This window comes from Branchiostoma belcheri, unplaced genomic scaffold, assembly GCF_001625305.1.
Source record: "Branchiostoma belcheri isolate BF01 breed outbred unplaced genomic scaffold, Haploidv18h27 scaffold12, whole genome shotgun sequence".
NCBI classification, from domain to species: domain Eukaryota; kingdom Metazoa; phylum Chordata; class Leptocardii; order Amphioxiformes; family Branchiostomatidae; genus Branchiostoma; species Branchiostoma belcheri.
In genome coordinates this window covers 2,736,503-2,757,515 of record NW_017802602.1, presented here as the reverse complement: position 1 = coordinate 2,757,515, position 21,013 = coordinate 2,736,503, and the positions used below count along the sequence as shown (strand labels likewise).

Here is a 21,013-nt window from a genome sequence, read left to right as displayed (position 1 = left end):
TTGACTGGTCATGAACGGCCATATCAACTCGTTACATCTAAAAATGTCCATTCATGACACGCTTTGTATGCCGGATACGAACGTTTTGCTGACATAAAACAAAATGCCGCCGGCAGGTCAGGAATAGTCGACCTTTGTCGCATAAAAAACAAACACTTCTCAGAATTTTGCCTGAGCCTGGCGCCCCCCGGTGCCTGTATGAGTTTACGGCACCGGCCAGGCTATTGTCTCTAAGTCCAACTTGCATTTGGGTTTACAGATGGGCACATGAATGGCAAGATACATAAAATAAGACTACTCTTTCCATCATGTAAAAGTCACAACATTTTGCTTGAAGAATACAAAGGAAAAATAAGTGTTAAATGTCAAGTGGGGCTGTTAAAATAAGTGTACAACATCAGTGCAGCCCCAGTTGCCATTTCCTTGTATTGTTTTTGTTCAAAAATGAAAAAAGGAAAGATATACAAACGTTCCCAATGCAAAATTAACTCCTTATCTTCATGTTGTGTCTCTACATCATCCGCATATATGTACATTTATCCATCTATTGAACCCATGTAGGTAGCAAATTAGCTGACAATATTTGACAAGTGGTAAAAGCTAGGCAACAAAAAGTAAGAAATGTTGCATATGCATATTTTACACAATCCAATCTGATTCCCATAATCTTGGACATAATATACCCCCAAAGGCATCTCTTCCATCTAGTTTGCCTGAACTGCACGTTCCACAGATGGGTACTCCTGATTGGTCAACGTGGCCGTCTGTGCTTTTTTTATGTAATCAATTCGGGGAAAACTGCAGTTATATTATAACTTAGCGGTCCGCTTAATTGGTAACACCTTAATTAAAACACGTTAGGTTGGGTCATAAACCAGTTTACTTATTGTACATGGCCTAATATAAAATAGGGCGGGCTACAACATAGATTCACTCAAGCCGTAATAAATCAAAATGCTAGACAATCGGATGTATTTATGATGACGTAATCTTCGTGTTGGGGGAATAACGCGACGTAATCTAAATCCCCCTTCCCTCCATTTGTTGGTTAGGCCACACCGATTTAATTTTATGGATGACATCCGCGCGCGCATTGATTTTCGCCCGATCTCAAAAAAAAAAAAAAAAAAGATCACGTATTCCGAGGCTCTGGCCTGGCTTTAGGCCTGGGTAGTGCATGGTGGTGATAACTAGTTAACGGCAGCCAGGCTACCGAAGCTCCAAGACTCAAGAACTCAGTACATACGTACAGCAGTGTCGATTCATATATTCCGCAAAAATCCAGCATGTGTCGGCCTGTCGTATACGTCGCTATGTAATGCGCCAAATTCACAATACCAGGTTTGTATTCCTGTGGTTTTGTAGCATTTTTATTTTTGGCCGGATTTTTATTTTTTTCGCCCGCGCGCACTAGTTTGGGGGTCTTCAGAGGATGTCATCCATAAAATTAAATCGGTGTGGCCTTACGAGGATCAGTTGCCAACGAAAACTGGGCACTGGGCTCACGATCTTCCCTACCTAGCTTTAATAAGAACGTTACCGACGTCCCTTAACCCACAACCAGAGGCCCAGGGCTTGTAAACAGCCGCCCAAACGTCGTACCCTGCCCGCAACTCTGTCAACAACAACATACAGTTCCACGAACGAAACCTCGACACGCCGTTTCTGAGACGGCACGCAGGTGCGCGATTGTGTACTCTCCAAGCAGAGGTTGTGGGGGAATGATCGTTACCTTTTTATATGGCCGTTTTTTTTTTGTCCTGATCCCCACCATCCCGGTCCGGTGGCCGCGGACCTTCTCTGGCTAACGGATACTGCCTGGCCAATTTAATACTGTCTTTTTGCCACCGAGAGGGATCTGCTTGGAGATTAGCGATTGTGTACCCTTACCCCCGGAACAGTTGGAATGAGAGCTGTAGTTTTACAACAATATACGTACTCGACTACGAGTACAAGCGTACAAACCGTGTTGAGTAAAACAGGCTTTACGTAACAAAGGGATGGTTTTATAAATATCGTCTTTTATTGTGAACTTTATAATTAGCACTCGAGTTTCTTGCTAAGATCGTCCACACATCATACTTCACCAATTAGGCCATGTTGATTTGATTATATGGATGACATCATCTGGGAACCCCAAAACTGATGCGCGCGTGCGAATAAAAAAAAGTTTTGCAAAAAAAAAAGTTGATTTCACTATGAAATCTAGTACGTGGTCATGAAGGTTGAACAAATGGCACAGAATATGTTATGGCGAATAATCTACTCTTCGAATTCATTTCTTTACATTTTTGTCTTTTTTCCTTTGATTTTGGCATTCTACGACATTCGTTTCTAAATGTTTTCCTTGCAACTTATGGTATATTTTTGCTCATTTAGCAACTGTTTTGCACGATGTACAGTATGGTTGAAAACATTTTTTGTGGAAACGGCCGAAAATTCATGCGCGCGGATGTCATCCATATAATCAAATCAACATGGCCTTACACAGGTTAGGACAAAGCCCTTGTCTATCTACCAGCTCTATCTCTGTTACAATCAATATGTAAATGTTTATCCATAACTATGTAGGCATCACTGTGCCAAACAAACGGACTAGTAGACTACGCAAGTCACTCCTACATCACACAGTCCACCTCTACAGCCACAAAATCCAGACTCATTTGGACTAAGTCTTGTTCTTTAGTACTTTTGTTCTGTTTCTACTTGAATGTGTTATCACTACGCAACTATCTTTTTACACTGTCTGATTTCACATTGTACAACCAACGCAATTGGAGAAGGTCACCGTGATGTCACTTCTACAAGGTTGGGCGGAATAAACTAAATTTAGATTATGTAACAATTGTTCACAATTCAATGTTGTAAACATAAAATACAAAATGCCGCCAATCAATATGGGCAAGTCAGAGCTAGTCGGCCTTTGTAAGGCCACAGCAAGTAAATCTTATGGATGACATCCTCCGCAGACTCCAAATCTAATGCGAGCGGGCAAAAAAAAACAAGACGAGGCGAAAAAAAAAAACAAGGTTCCGACATTTTTAAATTTTGACTCAATCATTGATTCAGTGGGAACATCATATATACACAGACAGCATCACATATCACTGCATCAAAGTGAAAAACAAAACATTAAATCAGAGCCTTTCTTGTCTCCTCTCTTCATAGTTATCTGCCATCCACCTTCCGGCATTGTAACAACATCTTTGCCCATTTTCGGTATGTTGATCACTGTCAGAAGGGAACAAAATCTGTTTTTTTTTTTTCCAAAATCAGGCGAAAATTAATGCGCGCACTGATGTCATCCATAAAAATTACTTGCTGTGGCCTAAGTAGAAACCAAACACGTGCTTCACACTTCTAGATCTCGGAATTCATTTCTTCAAATAAACACTTTGTTAATCAATAGCTTTGACATGTCGTGTACACTTATGTGAACTCGACATATGTATAACGATCGACATGGGAATGTTTATCCACAGCGTGCTTTACCGGATATAAAACACCTGTCCAGAATTCAGTGCCGCAAACATGAAACAACATGCCACCGATCAAAAAGAATGGATCAGAAATAGCTAGTCTTTGTTTATATAGTATGGGTGCCATCCTATTTGTATGCTGGGGCTCCCGTACTCCCTCGCGAAAAAATATTTTAAGGAAGCGAGTATGGGAGCCCCGGCATACAAATAGGATGGCACCCAGGCTAAGTCTAAGTGTAAGCATAAAAATACACACACACACAAAAAAAAACATGTACGTCTCACACAAACTATGAAATAACACGTGAACAAGTGACGTAAGGCGTCTCAGAAATAACGGGATATGCCAAGTCTCCAAGTTCAATGGCAAATTGCACGCCCTATTATACAGGGCTTACAATTTGGCACATCAATGGCAAGATATACAAAATGAAACCACTATTTCTATAATGTAAACGTAACAACGTATTGTTAAAAAATTCCCAAAATCAACTTTTACCTTCATGTAGCTGCTCAGCATTCTGTACATATATGTACACTTCTGACATCAATCCATCTATTGAATCCCCATATAGGAACCAAATTAGCTGACAACATCCTTAGCAAGTGGTAAAAGCCAGGCAAAAAAAACAATAAATGTTGCACATGCATATTTACACAATTCATAATCTTACACATACAAAACAATATACCACATAGGCATATCATTTTCCTGTAGACGATTTTCAACATGTCAAGCTATACAATATTTTTCTTCTGTCCAAGTCCTTTAGTTTGCCTGAACCGCACGTTCCACAGACGGGTACTCCTGATTGGTTAACGTCGCCGTCTGACTCACCAATCCCGTGCCGATGCTGCCATTTGAATTCCCCGTTGCCACCGGTACCTGATCAGAAGCCGTGGGACCAGTGACTGCTTCACTGACAGGCGGGTAGCTTGGATTGTTCTCATGCTCCAGGGTTTGACCATTGTGTGACTTAACTGCCCAGTTTTCGTGGGCGGCCATGGGTTGTGGATTTTGGAATGTTCTTTGAGAGCTGGTGACGGCTGCCTGAACTTCTGGATACGCAGGATTGTCGGGGTGGTCGAGTGGGTACTCAGGAGTAGCCTGTAGGTCATTGGTCACCATCTTGCCTACGTGAAGGTCGATTGTGACGGGTTCGCTCGCGTCCTCTTGCTGTTGACTTGCCTGCTGAGGAGACGAAAGTTCTTTGGGTTGGTCCACAGCCTGCACTGGCACTTTTGTCTGCTCTTGCACCCCGGACACTGGCTGTACCGGCACACTTGTTGGCTGTCGTTCTTGTAGTGGTGTTGTAGGAACCGTGTTGCTCCGCTGGAGAACACCGTGTGGACAGGACCGGCTGAGGAGCTCTCCCGCCAAGTTTCCCTCGGCATCGGAGTGCAGCTTGTCTGCGCTGTCCGGTAGACACGGGTCTGAACCAGACTCCTCCCTGGACAGCTTCGTGTTGGGCAGTCCCATGGCCAGCTCGCCCTATGGTATAAAACGCATGAAGGAATAAAAAAATGAACATAATTTTTCTAATAACTGACCACTTTTTCATTATTCACCACTTATGATGTTACGACCTGATAAGGCCACACCGACTTAATTTTAAGGATGACATCCTCTGAAGACCCCCAAACTAGTGCGCGCGGGCGAATAAAAAAAATTCCGGCCAAAAATAAAAATGCTACTAAATCACAGGAATACAAAGCTGGTATTGTGAATTTGCGGCAGTACTTAGCAACGTATACGACATGCTGGCTTTTTGCGGCATTTATGAATCGGTACTGTACTTATGTACTGAGTTCTTGAGTCGCGGAGCTTCGAATTCGATAGCCTGTGTGCTCGGCTCCGTATTGTCGCTGACTACCATGAACTACCCAGGCCTAGAGCCAGGCCAGAGCCTCGGTGGACGTGATATATTTTTTTTTGAGGGCGACAGGCGAAAATCAATGCGCGCGCGGATGTCATCCATAAAATTAAGTCAGTGTGGCCTAACCAATGAAAAATGGAAGCTTCTCATTGGTCGACGTCGCCCGGCTATATACTAATAAGGAACTAACAGCACTTTGTCTGATTTTGCTACCAGGCATATTCACTCACCCCTGATTCAATCATATCTATCAATGTTAAAAACTTAAATGAAATGGTCCTTCAGCATGTTTCCTGGTGATTGTAACTGTATATTCTCTTTCATTTCAAGAGATGTTTTAGAACTTTTACCTATAAACATTTTATGTATATAAAAGCCGCGAAAGAACGTTTTGCTTCGACTTACCAAGTTGACTGTATGTGCGCGGTTTTTCTGAAAGTCTGTGACAAAACACAAAACAGAAGGCATAGAGTCAACAGTTATGTGTATAGTATTATTTTGTAATTAGATGTACATAGCACCAATAGTTATGCATACAACATGTTCTAAAATCACAGGTTACAACAACCAACACAATCCAGACCTACATGTACCTTGCACTTCCGCCATAATATTAGCGGGTACCATCTATGTAGTGCCCTGTATATGTGCGATTTGGGGGTGTTTCTCGTGCAACGCATCACACCGCAGCAAAACGCAACGAATGCGGAAGTAACTACGCCGCCGCAGGGCAAAAAAAGTCAAGGGTCTGTGACCTGATTAAGACATGAAATTATTTGAAAATATTGTGTAAAAATTGCCAGCAGGACAAGGGTTAAAATAAAAATTTACCTTTTCTTCTTTTCGCTTCGTTTGAATGGTTGAACGCCTCGACAGCGTCGTTTCTCTTGAGCTGCCTTAGATGTTCCACGAGACGTGCTGTGGGGTAGTTCGGGTCACTCCTGCACAGCATCTCAAGAAGCTTCATCGTAGGGCTGCCTTGTGCCACGCACGCATTCAGTTTCTTGTGAGAAAAGGAAGAAAAGTTAGAGAAGAAGAACAGCCAAAATTGAGTTGTACAAGATCTCACATGGATTTGATAAACTGCGGACAGAAAATCACTGTAACCTCTGTAACAGGTCAATGTTCATGCCCAGTTTATCGAAAAAGACTAGAGGACATGCCTACAAGTACCAGGTACAAAAATCAAATGGACCCAGGTCTAACTTCTTCCCTGCAAGAACAACCCCAATTTGGAATAAACTGTCACCAGCCACAGTAAACAGCAGCTCAGTAAATGTATTCAAGACCAAGTTGGCTATAGAGTGGAAGGATCACCCTGATAGATACGGATACGTCTTCTCCTACTGAATGCCCAAACTGTCTACACCACGAAGACGGCCTCATTACCCAGTAAGGGTACCTAATGGCCTGGATTCAGGTGAATATTCAGGTGAATAAATTGTCAGGACTTTCGACAAAGAAAGTCCTGACAAAAAGTCCTGGCTGAGCGGTCGTTTGTCTTACCATAGGAACTACCCTATCCTCATTTATTTATTTATTTATTAAGTTTTACTACGTACAATATGCACTGTGGATGGCATGGCGAAACGGGTGTTTCTGACATGAAACACCTTTTCAAAGCCGCCATAGCAATAAAATGACAAAACAATACAAAAAGTAATCAAATCACATAATACAATTTGAGAACAAATAAATTAACTTAGAAAGTACAAGGCAACTCATTCACAGTGACAATCACGAGTCTTTGTCATGTTCAAATGTTTTACAGTTCCTTTACATGTGATTGATGTTGACTTGTGTTCTCAGTTCATTTTAATAGTGACGCTGAAGAAACGTCCGGAAGTTATCTCCGTTAATTATCCAGTAGTAGAGTTTGATTTGTCTTTGAATATGACTGAGCGGTCAACCAGATGGAATAAATTGTCTGTTCAACATTCTGATCCCGTTCTCTATACACTGAAAGTAAAAGTTTGCTTGCTTATTTGTTTTATTTGCATATAAATAGTAAAATGAGCATGTATAAAATTGAGCATGTAGTAAAATTAGTATGACCACAACAAGAGAGTAGTATGGGCATAACAGATTTTAAATAAATAAATTGATTAACTAATCGGTGTCGTTACACCTTACATAAAACATAGATAAACAAAGGTTTAATTAACGTACGAAGCATAAACAAATAAATAAGAAAGCAACTGTAAAACTTAAAATACTACACATAAGGCAAATACAAGATCTTCCTTCATGCAATAGAAAACTTACCGCTGCGAATCCTTCCTCTAAGGTTCCTTCTGCCTCCAGTCTGCCGGCTAGAGCCTGCCAGTCGTCCCGACTGCCCGATGTTCTCAGCACCGGGTCCCTGTCCAGTTTGTCGGCGATGGCTTGTTTCTGCTCCGGGGTCATGCTGCTGATCACGTTCATATTTATCTAAAAGAGAGAAAGAACCAAGCTTGCATTGCAGACCTTTTATTTCATATCTACACACTGAAGTGAGTGTGTAATGAATAAATCTAAACTATCGAATGTGTGAGCGGAGTGAGTTAGTGAAGACAACAGTCTTGTAAACCCCTGCTGATTTCTTTGAACTTTGAAATTCGTAAAGCAATAACTCAATTAAGAATCAGTAGCCATAAATTGAATATTGAAACAGGTAGATATTACAATATAGCCACTGTCCATTTTGTCCAAAGCATATAGAAAATGAATTTCATTTTGTTATGGAATGTACCAAATATGATGTTATACGTAACAAGCTATTTACATTTCTCGAATCAAGTACCATAGATTTTAAGAGTCTCGATGTTGGAGACAGATTTGAATATATCTTTACATGTAACGGTCCCCACAACGCAAAAATACTAGTAGGTAGATATATAAAGGAATGTTTTGCTATTAGAAAAAATACCGAAACTTGTGATTAGCCCACTCGATTGTAACACTTTATCAAAGACTTGTGATATCCCTTACTATTTGAATGATTATGATATAGATATGTTAGGTTTTATTCGACATTAGGTCTTATTCAACACACTTATTCTATTGTTGTTACTCTCTTTATGTAGTTTGCCATACATTGTACCATGTGCAATTGTCGTGCAATAAAGTTCTTTCAAAGTTGCAAGGAAAAACGTTTTAATGATTGCATTTTACAAATTCTGTAGGCTTACATGAGTCTTAGCAGTTGGAGTAGAAATGTAAAAGGTATGGCGGCATACAACAATAGCCCACCTCTTCCATGACAGTCGATGTTCCAACTCTCGCCACCGTCCCGTCTCCGGTGACGACGATGCACGTCCTCATCAGCACGTCTCCGATGTTGCCAGTCTGGCTGGCCAGCGTCCTCAGGTCCCGGAAGTACTGGTCGGTAAACGCCGTCCGGTAGTCCCTCTCAGGCACGTGGGAGTTCTTCAGTCTGATGACGTTTTGAACGTTGTCGTATTTGGTGAACTTCAAGGACAGGGTTCCGGGATTGGATTGCCCCACCTGCAAAAAAACATACAGCAGTGTTAGCATGAACGTTCATCTGAGTTGGTAAATTACATTATGAAAAACTTAAAATGTTCTCCAACTCAAAATTTGACTCACCAGAAATTTTCGACTGAATCGCTCAGTCTTCAGCTATCTGACCCAAATGCTGTGGACACGGGGGCGATATCGACTTCAGACAACCTTTGACCCTTTGCTGACGTCACACGTGGGAAAAATCACGTGTCCACAGCATTTGGGTCAGATAGCTTAGGAAGACTGAGTGATTCAGTCGAAAATTTCTGGTGAGTCAAATTTTGAGTTGGAGAACAGTTTAAGTTTTTCATAATTATACAGCAGTGTTATCAGATTCTAGAAATGGTTTTAGAAAAAAGCTGGCCGGGGGCTTTGGTATGTGGAGAGTGTGACTCTAGGGATAAATGTTCACCTTGGTGAGTTGAATCGGACTATATTTTTGCTAACGCTAGGGGAAAACGTTGCAACAGCCCAGGGCTATGTAAAACAAGTCGATCGGTGTAACTTAGCCATCTGAACCCTGAGGCAAATGAGCAAATTACTTCTAGCCACCCAAACATTGAACGTGATTCCTCCCCGGCAATCTATACTTATATCATTGCCACAATCATGCACGTAGTATGAAAGGTTCTCCGACCTGGGAACTCAAAAGTAGCTTTCTTTTTTTCACTTTAGGTAAATTGTATGTTATTGGGTACTGAATGGAACAGAATAGTTACAGGAGGAAAATTGACATTTGATCGGAGGCTCTATGGTGTATACGTAGTAGTACTGTGTTCATGACTTACCACTTAATTGGGCGTGAGAACCACGTATTGTGTGTCAAATCTGTCAGAGAGAAAACTGCCTTGGCTTACCTGGAAGAACATGTCCCCTGCCTCGCAAGGTACATCGGGAGAAACCAGGTGAACCAGTCGGTACTTTGACGTGGAAAGAGGGAACCCCTGAGCAAAGGAAAGCATGAGAGAATTTGAAAACAGCTTCATCTTACCAGTAACTTGGATGCCAGACTTTTCCCAGGGTCAATACACAGACCAGTCCGTAGTTAGACCCTGAGAAGCTAGCCTGGTTACCAGACCTATCTTAGCCCCTGAGTCTTTGGAGAGGATAACGATTCGGGAGCTAAAATAGGTCTGGTAACCAGGCTACTTCCTAGGGGACAAGTCTGGAGCTAGCCTGTTTACTGTCCCTGGCAAGCGTCTGGCACCCAGGCTATCTTACTAAATGTCTAGATATATTTTGTTTGAAACGAGAACAAAGTAGAAGACGGCTTCGAATGTTGCATATTCATATAAGCTAAAGACTTATTACCTGGTTCCGCAATGTTGTCAACAGCTGCAATGTTGGCTCTGCAAATCGCTGTCTGAATTCGTCGACGTTGTCACTGTATTTTGTCTGGAGTACCCGCCTAAGGCCCTCTTCTGTTCTCCTGTACTTGGCGCTGTACTCACCGAAGCACGTCTGTATGAGACCCTTAAACATGTCTGCCATTGCAGGGTCCATCGTCTGTCACTGTGGGTAATTATATAAGGCAAACAAGCCATGTAATATTTCAAAAGCGCTCAGGTTTCATTCAGCACTGAGATTACATTGTCTTTGTCTGTAACATTTATGGACAGACAGACAGACTGCCCCCACGACCTGAGTGGGTGATACATGTATATGTTACAGCTGTTTGGTATTTTTTAATATCTGAGGGGTTACTAAAGGGTGGTGTAATCATAATGGGTAAATCTAATTCTTTACTGCAGTTTGCATTAATGGTAATCCCTTTGTGGTTGACAATGGGCAGTCCCTTGCTGACACTGGTCGATGTCAGGAAGTCGTTGTTTTAATTCACTTTCAGACATAACATCCGTTCTAAACCCTTTAAGCCCTTTTAGCAAGCACTGTGTCAGTCACTGCAGATAAAGATAATGTACTAGTATACTGTGCACAAACGGTAATTGGTACATTTTCTTTAGCTTTTGAAAATACTCATCCATAATTTTTTTTTTTCAAAATTGTGACAACCAAACGCTCCCTAGTCTGTCCCACGTACACGGACATCACCAACAGGTGCCGTTTTTCTGGGTCAGGCAGGGCGAACCCATTTCCGGGGAGGGACGTAGTTTGGTATCTCAGCTATACGAATATTGACAGGTGTTCAGTGGCCTCTATCAGGCTTCGGGAGGCGGCTGAAAAGAGTAGAAATCGGCCAAATAGAGAGATAACATGCCAGGGGAGTTGGTTCGCTAGAGAGTACGGTCTGCTGTACTCTCTAGCGGACCAACTCCCCTGGCATGTTATCTCTCTATTTGGCCAATTTCTACTCTTTTCAGCCGCCTCCCGAAGCCTGATAGAGGCTAGGTGTCCAGACTGGTGCGAGAAATAGACAAGGACGCTTGTGACAACCATCCTCCCATGGCAGGGACAGCGGCTATGGGAGGATGGTGACAACTGACAGCATATATGAGGCATGGTGAATTACTCACTAAATAAACAACATGTACGTGAAAGTCTGATCATCACCATCATAATACATAAAATTATATACATGTCACTCTTTGTCTTAGGGGGGCTTGTAGAGATTAGCATGTTTCAACCCTTGGAAAACATGCACGCTTCAGTTCCAGCCTTTTCTCTCTTTTTAAAATTTCTTGAATGAATGAAAGGAAGACTTATTATTGGTCACCGTTATATTACATAATAGGTTTCAATGAAGCATGACTTGTGAACAGAGCATGCTTTTGTGTACGTTACAACCCATTGTTGGCAAGAATAACACTTTTCCCCCGCATGTATGGCCTTGCACGGTTGGCATGAACACAAACAAGTCATGTGCGTGATTAAAAAAAAAACACGGTTATAGTTTCACATTTAGACATTGTCAATTCCATAGCGTGATATTTTGAATATTACTTTGCAATTATTTCCCCGTGACATTACATTGACGTTGATAACTACTGCGCGCTACTATCTGGTGACAAATGGCGAGATTTCATGTGCTTTTTTATACCTTCAAGTTAGTGGAATAAAATTTTCACACCAAGACATTAGCTGCTCTAAGATACGACTGCGTGTACCTGTATATACACACAGCAAATACAACTACATACTAGTATGCAACTACAACTGACTACAAGCGTGGAACGCACCACAAGCCCTTACCTTACACCGCCGACAAAACTAAACACTCTTAACAATTGCTGAGATGTCCCTTTCGAATACCCCTTTCAGACTGGATTGACTGACGTGCAACTAAAAACCACGTCGGTAATTTTTATCCCGACCGAAAAGCGGAAGTTGTGAAAGTGCCAAATGATGACATCGTATGCATATATAGATGTATGTGACAGGATATTACATCATAACCGAATGGGCGGCTGGTCGCACCGTTTTCAAATGATTATTTCGTGGAAAACGGAAGTGTTAGAACCTAACGGTCCCTTTGATCAACCCTAAGAACAGGTTAAGTTAGGTTATAAATCTATTTACTGAATTTACGCCCACATAAATGAATAGTGTGTCAAAATACAGATTTGGATCCCGGTAGTAATATTCATGAACATAACAAACATGTTGTAAGACACTTGGATGTAATCATGACGACGTTATATTCAAGCTGGTGTTGTGGGAGGATCATAATTTATAGGTCGTCCTCTAAATTTAACCCCCCTCCCATTTTAGTTGCAAGGATCAACTGTAACAAAACGAGGCATCACGATGTATCTAATCCCTCCCGGCTAAAGATCTGCTTTAAGGGGGCCTGCATGGAGGGTCCCGACTCGCTCTTCAGAGCTGACTAAGCTTTACGGAAGACTCTCGATTACGCTTTACGATAAGTAAGGAGACTGAGGGCAAAAGGTACCTTAACCCACGAACAGTTGCCTAGCCCCCGTGACGACTTGTAAACAGCCGCCCAAACGTCGTACCCTGCCCTGCGGCTCTGTCAACAGTTCCACGAACGAAACCTCGACACGCCGTTTCTGAGACGGCACGCAGGTGCGCGATTGTGAAACCTTACCCCCGTACGAGTGTGAGTCAGCGCAGTGGAATGAGGGGGCGTCCAACGTGTGGAAAGTCCCTCTGGAACCATTCAGTCGAAAACAATCATGGCTTTCACGGGGACAAATCATTGTTGCTGGGGGAAGGGGTAGACACTCGGACACCCACAACATGCTATATAGCTGTGTTCTTGGTCATTAACGTACAATAAGTAAACAAGTGGTGAAGAATGATAAACAAGAGAAAATATATCTATAGCCGAAGTACATATTTTGACAGTAGAGTTTAGAAAAAATAGTATTACATTTTTTTCATAAAATATAGGGAAAGGGCAGTTTAATTATTTAAATGTTTATTTTATCCTGCACTGAAGTAATTACCAATGCAATGTTTAATGACAGGACAAATAAAGCCGTAGCTACACCCCCATAAAAAGGATATTTGGACTGTCCAACCCGCTACAGAGTTCACAATCCTATCGATATTTGTTTAGCGACTGGTCCGTGCAGTAGATAGTATCAACGGGCAGAACTGGAGCCCTTAACATCATGAGCTCACCTGGCCAGGTGAACCAGGGTCTTCTGGCGGCCCTCCGAGTCTTAAGAGAAGCCCTTAAGGAGGAGAAACTGGTCCTGTTCCTCGGAGAAAAGATTTCGGCTCTGCCACAACCGGCGACGCTCGGTGACTGGTGGACAAGCGTTCAGGTAAGCAGGATCTGCTTAGGTTTTCTCGTAAATGTGCGTAAATAAGCTTCCTCAGTGGAATAAAATATGTCCAGTCTGATTACAGCTCAGACAAAAGTCTCGTTAAGACATTTTGTACTGCGTGATTTGACTCCGTAAAAGTCTCCACAGTACGATATCACGCCCCAAAGTTCACAACTGCACAGATATGTAACTTCCGGGTTCAAATTGCACGTTTGTTCACGGGTCAGCAACGCCGACTAGCGGCAGTGACTGTATATGCAGTTACAAGGAATACGCCGATGAAGGTTAGACATCCAGGTAATACGATACGCCAAAAAGCAATTACTCAAGCAACTGGGTATGATTTTGGAAACGGTCAGACGTTTCAGCTAGTATCCGCTAGCTTTCGTCAGTGACTGAGAGACAAGAGGAGAAATGCAGGTTTATAATCACAAAGTATTGATTGATATGTAAATAAGTGAAGACAATTTTTTAAAGTCCAAAAAGAAACAAAAGTTAGACGTTACAAAAGTTAAAAGTTGCAAGGAATCTTGTGCTATCTTTAAAAGAAAGACCATGGTAACAGGTGTAGCAAACCACCTGTGCACCGTATGGTGCTTGAAATGGGAATATGAAGTGCTCAACTAAAACTTTCAAGCGTTAAACAAGATACGAAATCATGCTTTTATCTTCTGTCTTAGGATGAATCCGACGTAAACCCGGAAAAACTGAAGAAACTAGAAGAAGACTACCTTCAGCGACTAGAGGACCGGCCGTCACTGCCTCATGTCGCGCTGAGGACCCTGGGAAGGTTTCCTCTGATCCTGACCACCAACATGGACTGTCTGGTGGAGCGGCTGGTCTGGGCACCGCAAGGCATTGTGGGGGAAGCGCTCAGGATAGACCAGGTCAACTAGCATTTGACGTACTATCACGAAGGTTCATCTGTGTTGGTAGATACATGTTTAAAGTTAAAACTTTTGATCCAACACAATAGAGTTCTTTCACCTAGAGCTTTCGACCAGTCACTATGGTCTTCCTCAGTAGACTGACCCAGTGAGACTTGTCACGTGGCTACTGAGGAAGACCACTGACTGGTTGAAAGCTCTAGGTGAGAGAACTTTATTGTGTTGGGTCAAAAGTTTGAACTTTAGCATTTGATATACTTTGTCAGAGCTTAAACGTTTTCCCCGTATCTTTCTAGTGCTTTATAATGTTGCTAGTGGAAGACATAATCTATCACTTGCATCTAAAAGCATTGTGTACGTTTTGGTATGTCAAATTCTCTGTATTCTTGCACAGTAACTATTTATTAAAAAAAAAAGTCAGTTGTTTCTTTTCTTCTCACCTGTATCTACAGTTGAACCTGTTGGCTTCAGCATGGCCGAATTTGCACCATGACGTCATCGTTAAGTGTTTCGGGGATTCCAGTCTTCACGCAAGGGCAACGGTATTCACCAATTTCACACTTCCCATAATGCCTAGTAACGGTCACGGATATGACGTAAGACCACCCCCCTTCCTCGATGTAATATTTCCAACAAGTTCTATCGACAAACTGGTCAACTATTGTTTTGAATTATTTCTCGTATAAAGCGCATGCCATAATTGCATTTTTGGTGGAATTAGAGAAAATGACGTACCTTAAATGTATTAAATGTACCTTGCCGATTATCCGGAGGCATGATGATGATGATGATTTCCTTTCCAGGTGGCGACCAAACAGCGGATGGAAGAGCTGTGCAGGTCTGATGGGGAGGAAGCCCGGTTCTTCGAACAGCTGTTTAACGAGCGCTCCGTCCTGTTCCTCGGCTGCGACCCTGACCAGCCCCTGTACAGCAGCGCCCTCCAGCGGTTTGCTGAAAACTCCAAGGTGGAAAGCCATTTACAATCACAAGACATGTATAATCTCCAAGCGGATCGTTTGGGTGGCTACAAAGTCAGTATCAAACTAGACATTTACCATTGGCCATCCTGAATTGGGTTGGCGTAAAAAAAAGATACCAGTACAAAAAGCGAGCCCGATAAAAACGCTTAAAACACGCCAAAAAAGCCGAAGACCAAACCTCTGGTTGGATTGGGTAAGATACCTACAAGTAGCCAACAGCCGACTTTGTCAATCAACAACAAATATATATAGATCGTAATGATAACCTACTAAAATTAGGCTAAAATTTATATGTTTAGCAACATAAAGCTCTATTCCTGTATTAATCTACTCTCTAAAGTTCTGCGTGCTTTTCTATATGGCAGCTTAGTCTATCAAACAACTGATACAAGTTTGTATTTTTCTCACAGACAAGACATTTTGTAGTAGTGCCTGCCCGGCAGCGTGGTGTGGAGGAGCGGGGAAGCCTGTCTGTTCTGCACGTGGAACTGGACCTCCCGTCTCTGGCCCAGCTCCTCAACCCGAGCGCCAAACCTCTGCTGCCACCCACCGACATGGTACGCACTCTGTCGTACAATAGTTTTACAACATTTAAACCAAGTAGATTTTTGCCGACAAATTGCTATTTAAAGAAAATTAGAGTTATAGACTCGGACAAATGTCCATTCTGTGATAGTAAACAAGATCTAAGCCACTTATTTGTGGATTGTTGTTATGTTACTAAATTTTGGAATGACTTTGCAATTCGCTTATGGTGGCTCGGCACTTTTTCTGAACATATTGCACTAACGAAAACCGATATATTGTATGGTAAAATTGAAAAGCTGGAAAAGAATAGACACCTGAATCACTGTTTACTTTATGCAAAATATGACATCTATAAGAGTACATCATCGAATAACAAACCTTATTTCTGTAATGCATTGTTTTCATGATATTCGAGACAAACATTCTTCGTAAAATGTCACACCTCAAACATGTATTCTGTGTATTATTATATTCGTATTAAGGGGGGCTTGCCACACTGTTTTTTCGCTGTATGTACATTTCTTTGATAAACGAATAAAAAAAAATTAAACCAAGTAGAAATGTAATTGGCTTCTACTGAGAAGCACTAATAGACTTCGGAATTCCACTTCATGGTGTTCTAAACCCAGATGTGCACATCTGCTGACCGGCAAGCCGAAAGTCAAACTCTTTCCAAATACAAATAGCAGTACCCAGGCTACAAAAGTTCTGGAACCTCTTAAAAATCCATCATTTGATCGAGCGCGATGGTGTATCGGATACATCCTGCAGGTTTTTGGTACACCACGCCCTAATGATAGCGAAATGATAGCGTGTACAGTACATGTACATGATAACTGTCCTTGGTGCTGAACGCCTTCCACCAAGGGGCTGCAACACGAGAGATACACCCTAGTTTGCGCCAAGGTAGGATCAATGTTAACGTTGTTAGCCTGAGTATTTCTTTATGTTGCATACGGTTTTACTATGATAAACACATTTTATTATAGACCGTACCAAAGACTACTAAGGCAAACACAGATGTGAAACAGGGAGGGGACAATACTCCTGGATGTGACGTCATCCAACTACTCTGTCTCGGAACCGGCAAGGGTACTACAGGTACATTGCTTCCATTTCTATTTTTCTATCTATAATTCTAACCTTCTGATTTATATACTGTATAGTGAAGTGTGTAATTGGACTTAAAACCAGTTGACTAGTGCAGATACAGATCTAGATACTATATAAGGTATATGAAAGTTAGGTGTAGGTAGTCAGTTTCATACATTTTTACGGCTGTTGGGGCAGTGATGTGATATGGTCCACTGTGTCTAGGGCACGGTAGTGGAAGGCATATAGCTGCTTGGATGTTCGACATCACAAAGTAATGTAGAACTAGAAATGTAACATTTGCAAAACAAATGTTTCCTTCGCATATGGCCTGCTCTCAAACACATTCATATGGTCAGACAGGAGTCTAAATCCCTCCTGCTATGAAATTGCAACATGATGTAATCCAACACTAGCTGGGTACCATGGTAACAGACAGTATGGTTCAGGTCATTGACCTTTTTGGAGAAGACGAAGAAGAGGAAATGTAGCAAAAACAGCATGTTTACCGAATATAGACAACTTACCCTGAGTGTAACCTCCCACCAGCCGTTCTGACGGGAGAACCCAGCTCCTCTATGGTGGTTCTGCACAACTCCAGACCTGTACTGCTGGTGGACGTGGGGCTGGGAGTCACTCAGTCCCTTCTGCACTCCGTAGGTAAGGATGGTTTTTCACTTGTTCAAGAGGACATTTCTCCATTCTAAATCTTATATAGATTTCACCGGATCTGATGTTTGCCTATGTTTTAGATGCCCTTCTTTTCGAAAGTCATCGTAATCATCATTGCCACATGTTAAATTGAATGTAGAACATCAAGGTGGGCCGTCATTGTCCTCCATACTGTCTTGTTTCTTGCTGTCCGTTGTGCCCTCGCCTATCGGCCAACCAGCTTTGAAAGAACGTTACTTGTCTCACTGTGCCGGGGCATCATACTTTGAACGGGAAAGGATAGGCCTTTTTCAGACTTTTTCTCTTCTTGATTGAACGTTGGAAACAAATGGGTGATTTTAGGTAGTTTTCTTTTACCATTTTTAGTAGTATAAAAAAGTTTTCAACATGAACCAATCAACTTATTTCAACATTTCCTAACACATCCTGAGAAATAATATAAGTTCTACCATTTGTAGCAGTATCAAAAAAGTCCAGTTGCAACATGAACTAATCATATATTGCAAGTTCATCTGTGTTGGTAGAAGTAACACAGTTTGAACTGCAATTTCCAACACAAGAAATTGAACGTACCCAAATTTTCGACTGTACAATTCCAGTCTTTGTGAGGGAACGTCACGGAAGCGATGGATTTCTCATTCCCTGACAAAGCACACTGGAAATGTACCGTCGAAAATTTGGGTAAGTCCAATTTATTGTATTGGAACTTGCAGTTCAAACTTGTTTTATAATGAACCAATCATCTTGTTTCTCCACAGCTCCTGAGAAGTTCCCAGACGCGATGTTCGTGACGCACAACCACAGTGACCACGCGGGAGAGCTGCCCCTGGTGCTGGGAGGAACCGCCCAGCGGCGTCTGCTGGCCGGCAAGCCGAGAGTCAAGCTCCTCTGCGGACCGAAGGTTCTGGAACCCCTCAAAATCCATCGTTTGAGCGAGATGGCATATCAGATGAAACCTGTAAGTCCACACCTACCAAACCGACGGTATGGGAAATGATAGCATATAGTTGTATGTCCACGTTCCTTGGTGCTAAACGCCTTCCACTCCTGTTAACGTTACATTTTCAGTACTTCCGTACCAATGCTGGAACGCTAAAGGAAGCATGTGAATTCTTTACTTGAGGTATATGACGATCCAATTAGTAATAATATCTTGTCATTGATTTATTGCCCGTTCCAATCGTCCCTTTATTGCTGTCCTCGGTGCTGAAAGCCTTCCAGTGTAATGTCTTACATTTGATCACAGTGCAATATATTTTGCTGAAGACAAAATGACGCTGCACAAATTATTTGTATGCATTCCTGGATATACATTTACCACTTTTGAATAGCTAATATCTTCATATTAGTATTATTGTATCTCCCCATCAATGTTTATAGGATGACGCTGCTGATTGGCTGATCTGTGACCCCGAGGGTGACCCCATCTATCTTGATGACGTCAAGAATTTCAAACTCCAGGCAGTCGAGAGCCAGCACGACATACCATGCTACGGTATATGGAGACTTTATCATTCTGTTTTATCTGAAATGAAACAGACTCGTCACCACAATAGGGCAATTTGTTAATCTCCAAGCAGATCCCTCTCGGAGGCAAAAAGACAGTATCAAATTGGCCAGACAGTATCCATTAGCCAGAGAAGCTCCATTAGCCACCGACGGGCACTGTTAGAGTTGATGTATAAAGCCTCTGATTTTGATTTTATTTGTACATTTGATTTTAAATTGTAACTAGAATTCCGAGATTTCATACCTCCATGAAATATGATCTTGATATGTAAATGTAAATTTCTTCTTTAATTGTTCAAATGACCTCTGCATTAACATGATATATGCATCGTGATGTATGTTAACTTTTGATTAATTTACAGATGTCCCAAGTATGACATTCTCATCATTCACCATTACGAAATCATAGAATTTTCACATTAATTATGCAAATTAGGTCATCATTTGCATAATTAGTATCTGTTGAAGTTCCGCCTGCCATAGGTTACATGTATGTAAGTAGTATAATGTAAAACACTGTAATTATAGAATTTCCTCATTAATTATGCAAATTAAGTCCTCATTTGCATAATTTACATTTAATTATGTACATCTCTCTCTCAGCTACCTACACACCAAAAATAATGAAGACATTCTCATCATTCACCATTACGAAATCATATAATTTTCGCATTAATTATGCAAATTAGGTCATCATTTGCATAATTAGTATCTGTTGAAGGTCCGCCTGCCATAGGTTACATACATTACATGTATGTAACGTAGTATAATGTAAAACACTGTAATTATAGAATTTCCTCATTAATTATGCAAATTAAGTCCTCATTTGCATAATTTACATTTAATTATGTACATCTCTCTCTCAGCTACCTACACACCAAAAATAATGAAAATATGTTGTTCCTGTCTGGACTTATTGGCTTTTAAACATTTCACCAGAAAGTGCCCTGCAGTTCCATAACAAGCCGCTAGGGGGCCCAAACTCATATGACTTCTTCCCAAGCACGAGAGCTACCTTCCATCAAAATTTCATGACCCTAGCATGTCCAGATCGTGAGATATCAAAACCGGAAGTTGCGCTGCAGTACCAAGGGAAGCCACTAGGGGGACCAAAATCTCATCATTTCCAGTTTTCGTCACACCCTACCAACACACCAAGTATGAAACCCATCCATCCAGGCGTTCTTGAGTTATCTTGTTGACCAACAGACAGACGGACGGACGGACAGATAAACGCAACTGAAAATATAACCTCCATGACACATTTCATGGAGGTAACAATACAAAACCCGGAGGGGGGATCAGGACAAAAAAAAACGGCCATATATAAAAAAGGTAACGATCATTCCCCACAACCTCTGCTTGGAGAGTAGCAATTTGTGGGCTTGTGTATAAATGCGTCTGTCTGGACAGAGTATATGTTGAGAACACGTGGGTGGAAGGGTGAAGATTGACAGGCGGAATGACCGGTCTCAGAATCTGGTCGGGAGCTAATCATAGGTCTGTATGGGGGAAGACAGCCCAGATTCACGTATATCCCAAAATTATTATCGTATATGTATATATAGGCCTTATACAAATTATGTAATTAAAGAATAAATTTCTTTTCCTGATATTCCAGGATTTTTGCTTTATTACAAGGACGAACTGATCCTGGGGTTCTCGGGTGATTCCGGGTTCAACCCGGAGTTGTACGACAAGATCTTCTCGGCGCCGACCGTGGTCGTGGACGGCCGGACCCCGTCTTCACAGTGGCACGCATCGGTACGATCTTTCTTTTTTTTTCTTTTT

General features: G+C 41.7%; 2 protein-coding genes across 2 annotated transcripts in view; one reads left to right on the top strand and one right to left on the bottom strand.

Annotated features, from left to right (window-relative positions):
• Window positions 1–3,062: 3,062 nt before the first annotated feature.
• On the bottom strand, window positions 3,063–12,922 carry LOC109462801. The gene is made up of 8 exons (XM_019759413.1): window positions 12,711–12,922; window positions 10,172–10,372; window positions 9,718–9,804; window positions 8,588–8,842; window positions 7,622–7,786; window positions 6,188–6,359; window positions 5,762–5,796; window positions 3,063–4,971 (listed from the first exon to the last, which is right to left on the bottom strand). Exons 2-8 carry the CDS (start codon window positions 10,361–10,363, stop codon window positions 4,249–4,251), a joined length of 1,629 nt encoding a protein of 542 aa, XP_019614972.1. The 5' UTR covers window positions 10,364–10,372; window positions 12,711–12,922; the 3' UTR covers window positions 3,063–4,248.
• Window positions 12,923–13,176: 254 nt separating this feature from the next.
• LOC109462867 overlaps window positions 13,177–21,013 on the top strand; it is a 12,492-nt gene continuing 4,655 nt past the window's right edge. Inside the window, exons 1-8 of the mRNA XM_019759504.1 lie at window positions 13,177–13,551; window positions 14,235–14,441; window positions 14,894–14,983; window positions 15,245–15,406; window positions 15,832–15,978; window positions 16,939–17,050; window positions 17,591–17,701; window positions 18,472–18,671. Of these exons, the coding sequence (XP_019615063.1) occupies window positions 13,396–13,551; window positions 14,235–14,441; window positions 14,894–14,983; window positions 15,245–15,406; window positions 15,832–15,978; window positions 16,939–17,050; window positions 17,591–17,701; window positions 18,472–18,671 (1,185 nt within the window). The 5' untranslated portion in view covers window positions 13,177–13,395. The remainder of the gene's footprint in view (window positions 13,552–14,234; window positions 14,442–14,893; window positions 14,984–15,244; window positions 15,407–15,831; window positions 15,979–16,938; window positions 17,051–17,590; window positions 17,702–18,471; window positions 18,672–21,013) is intronic.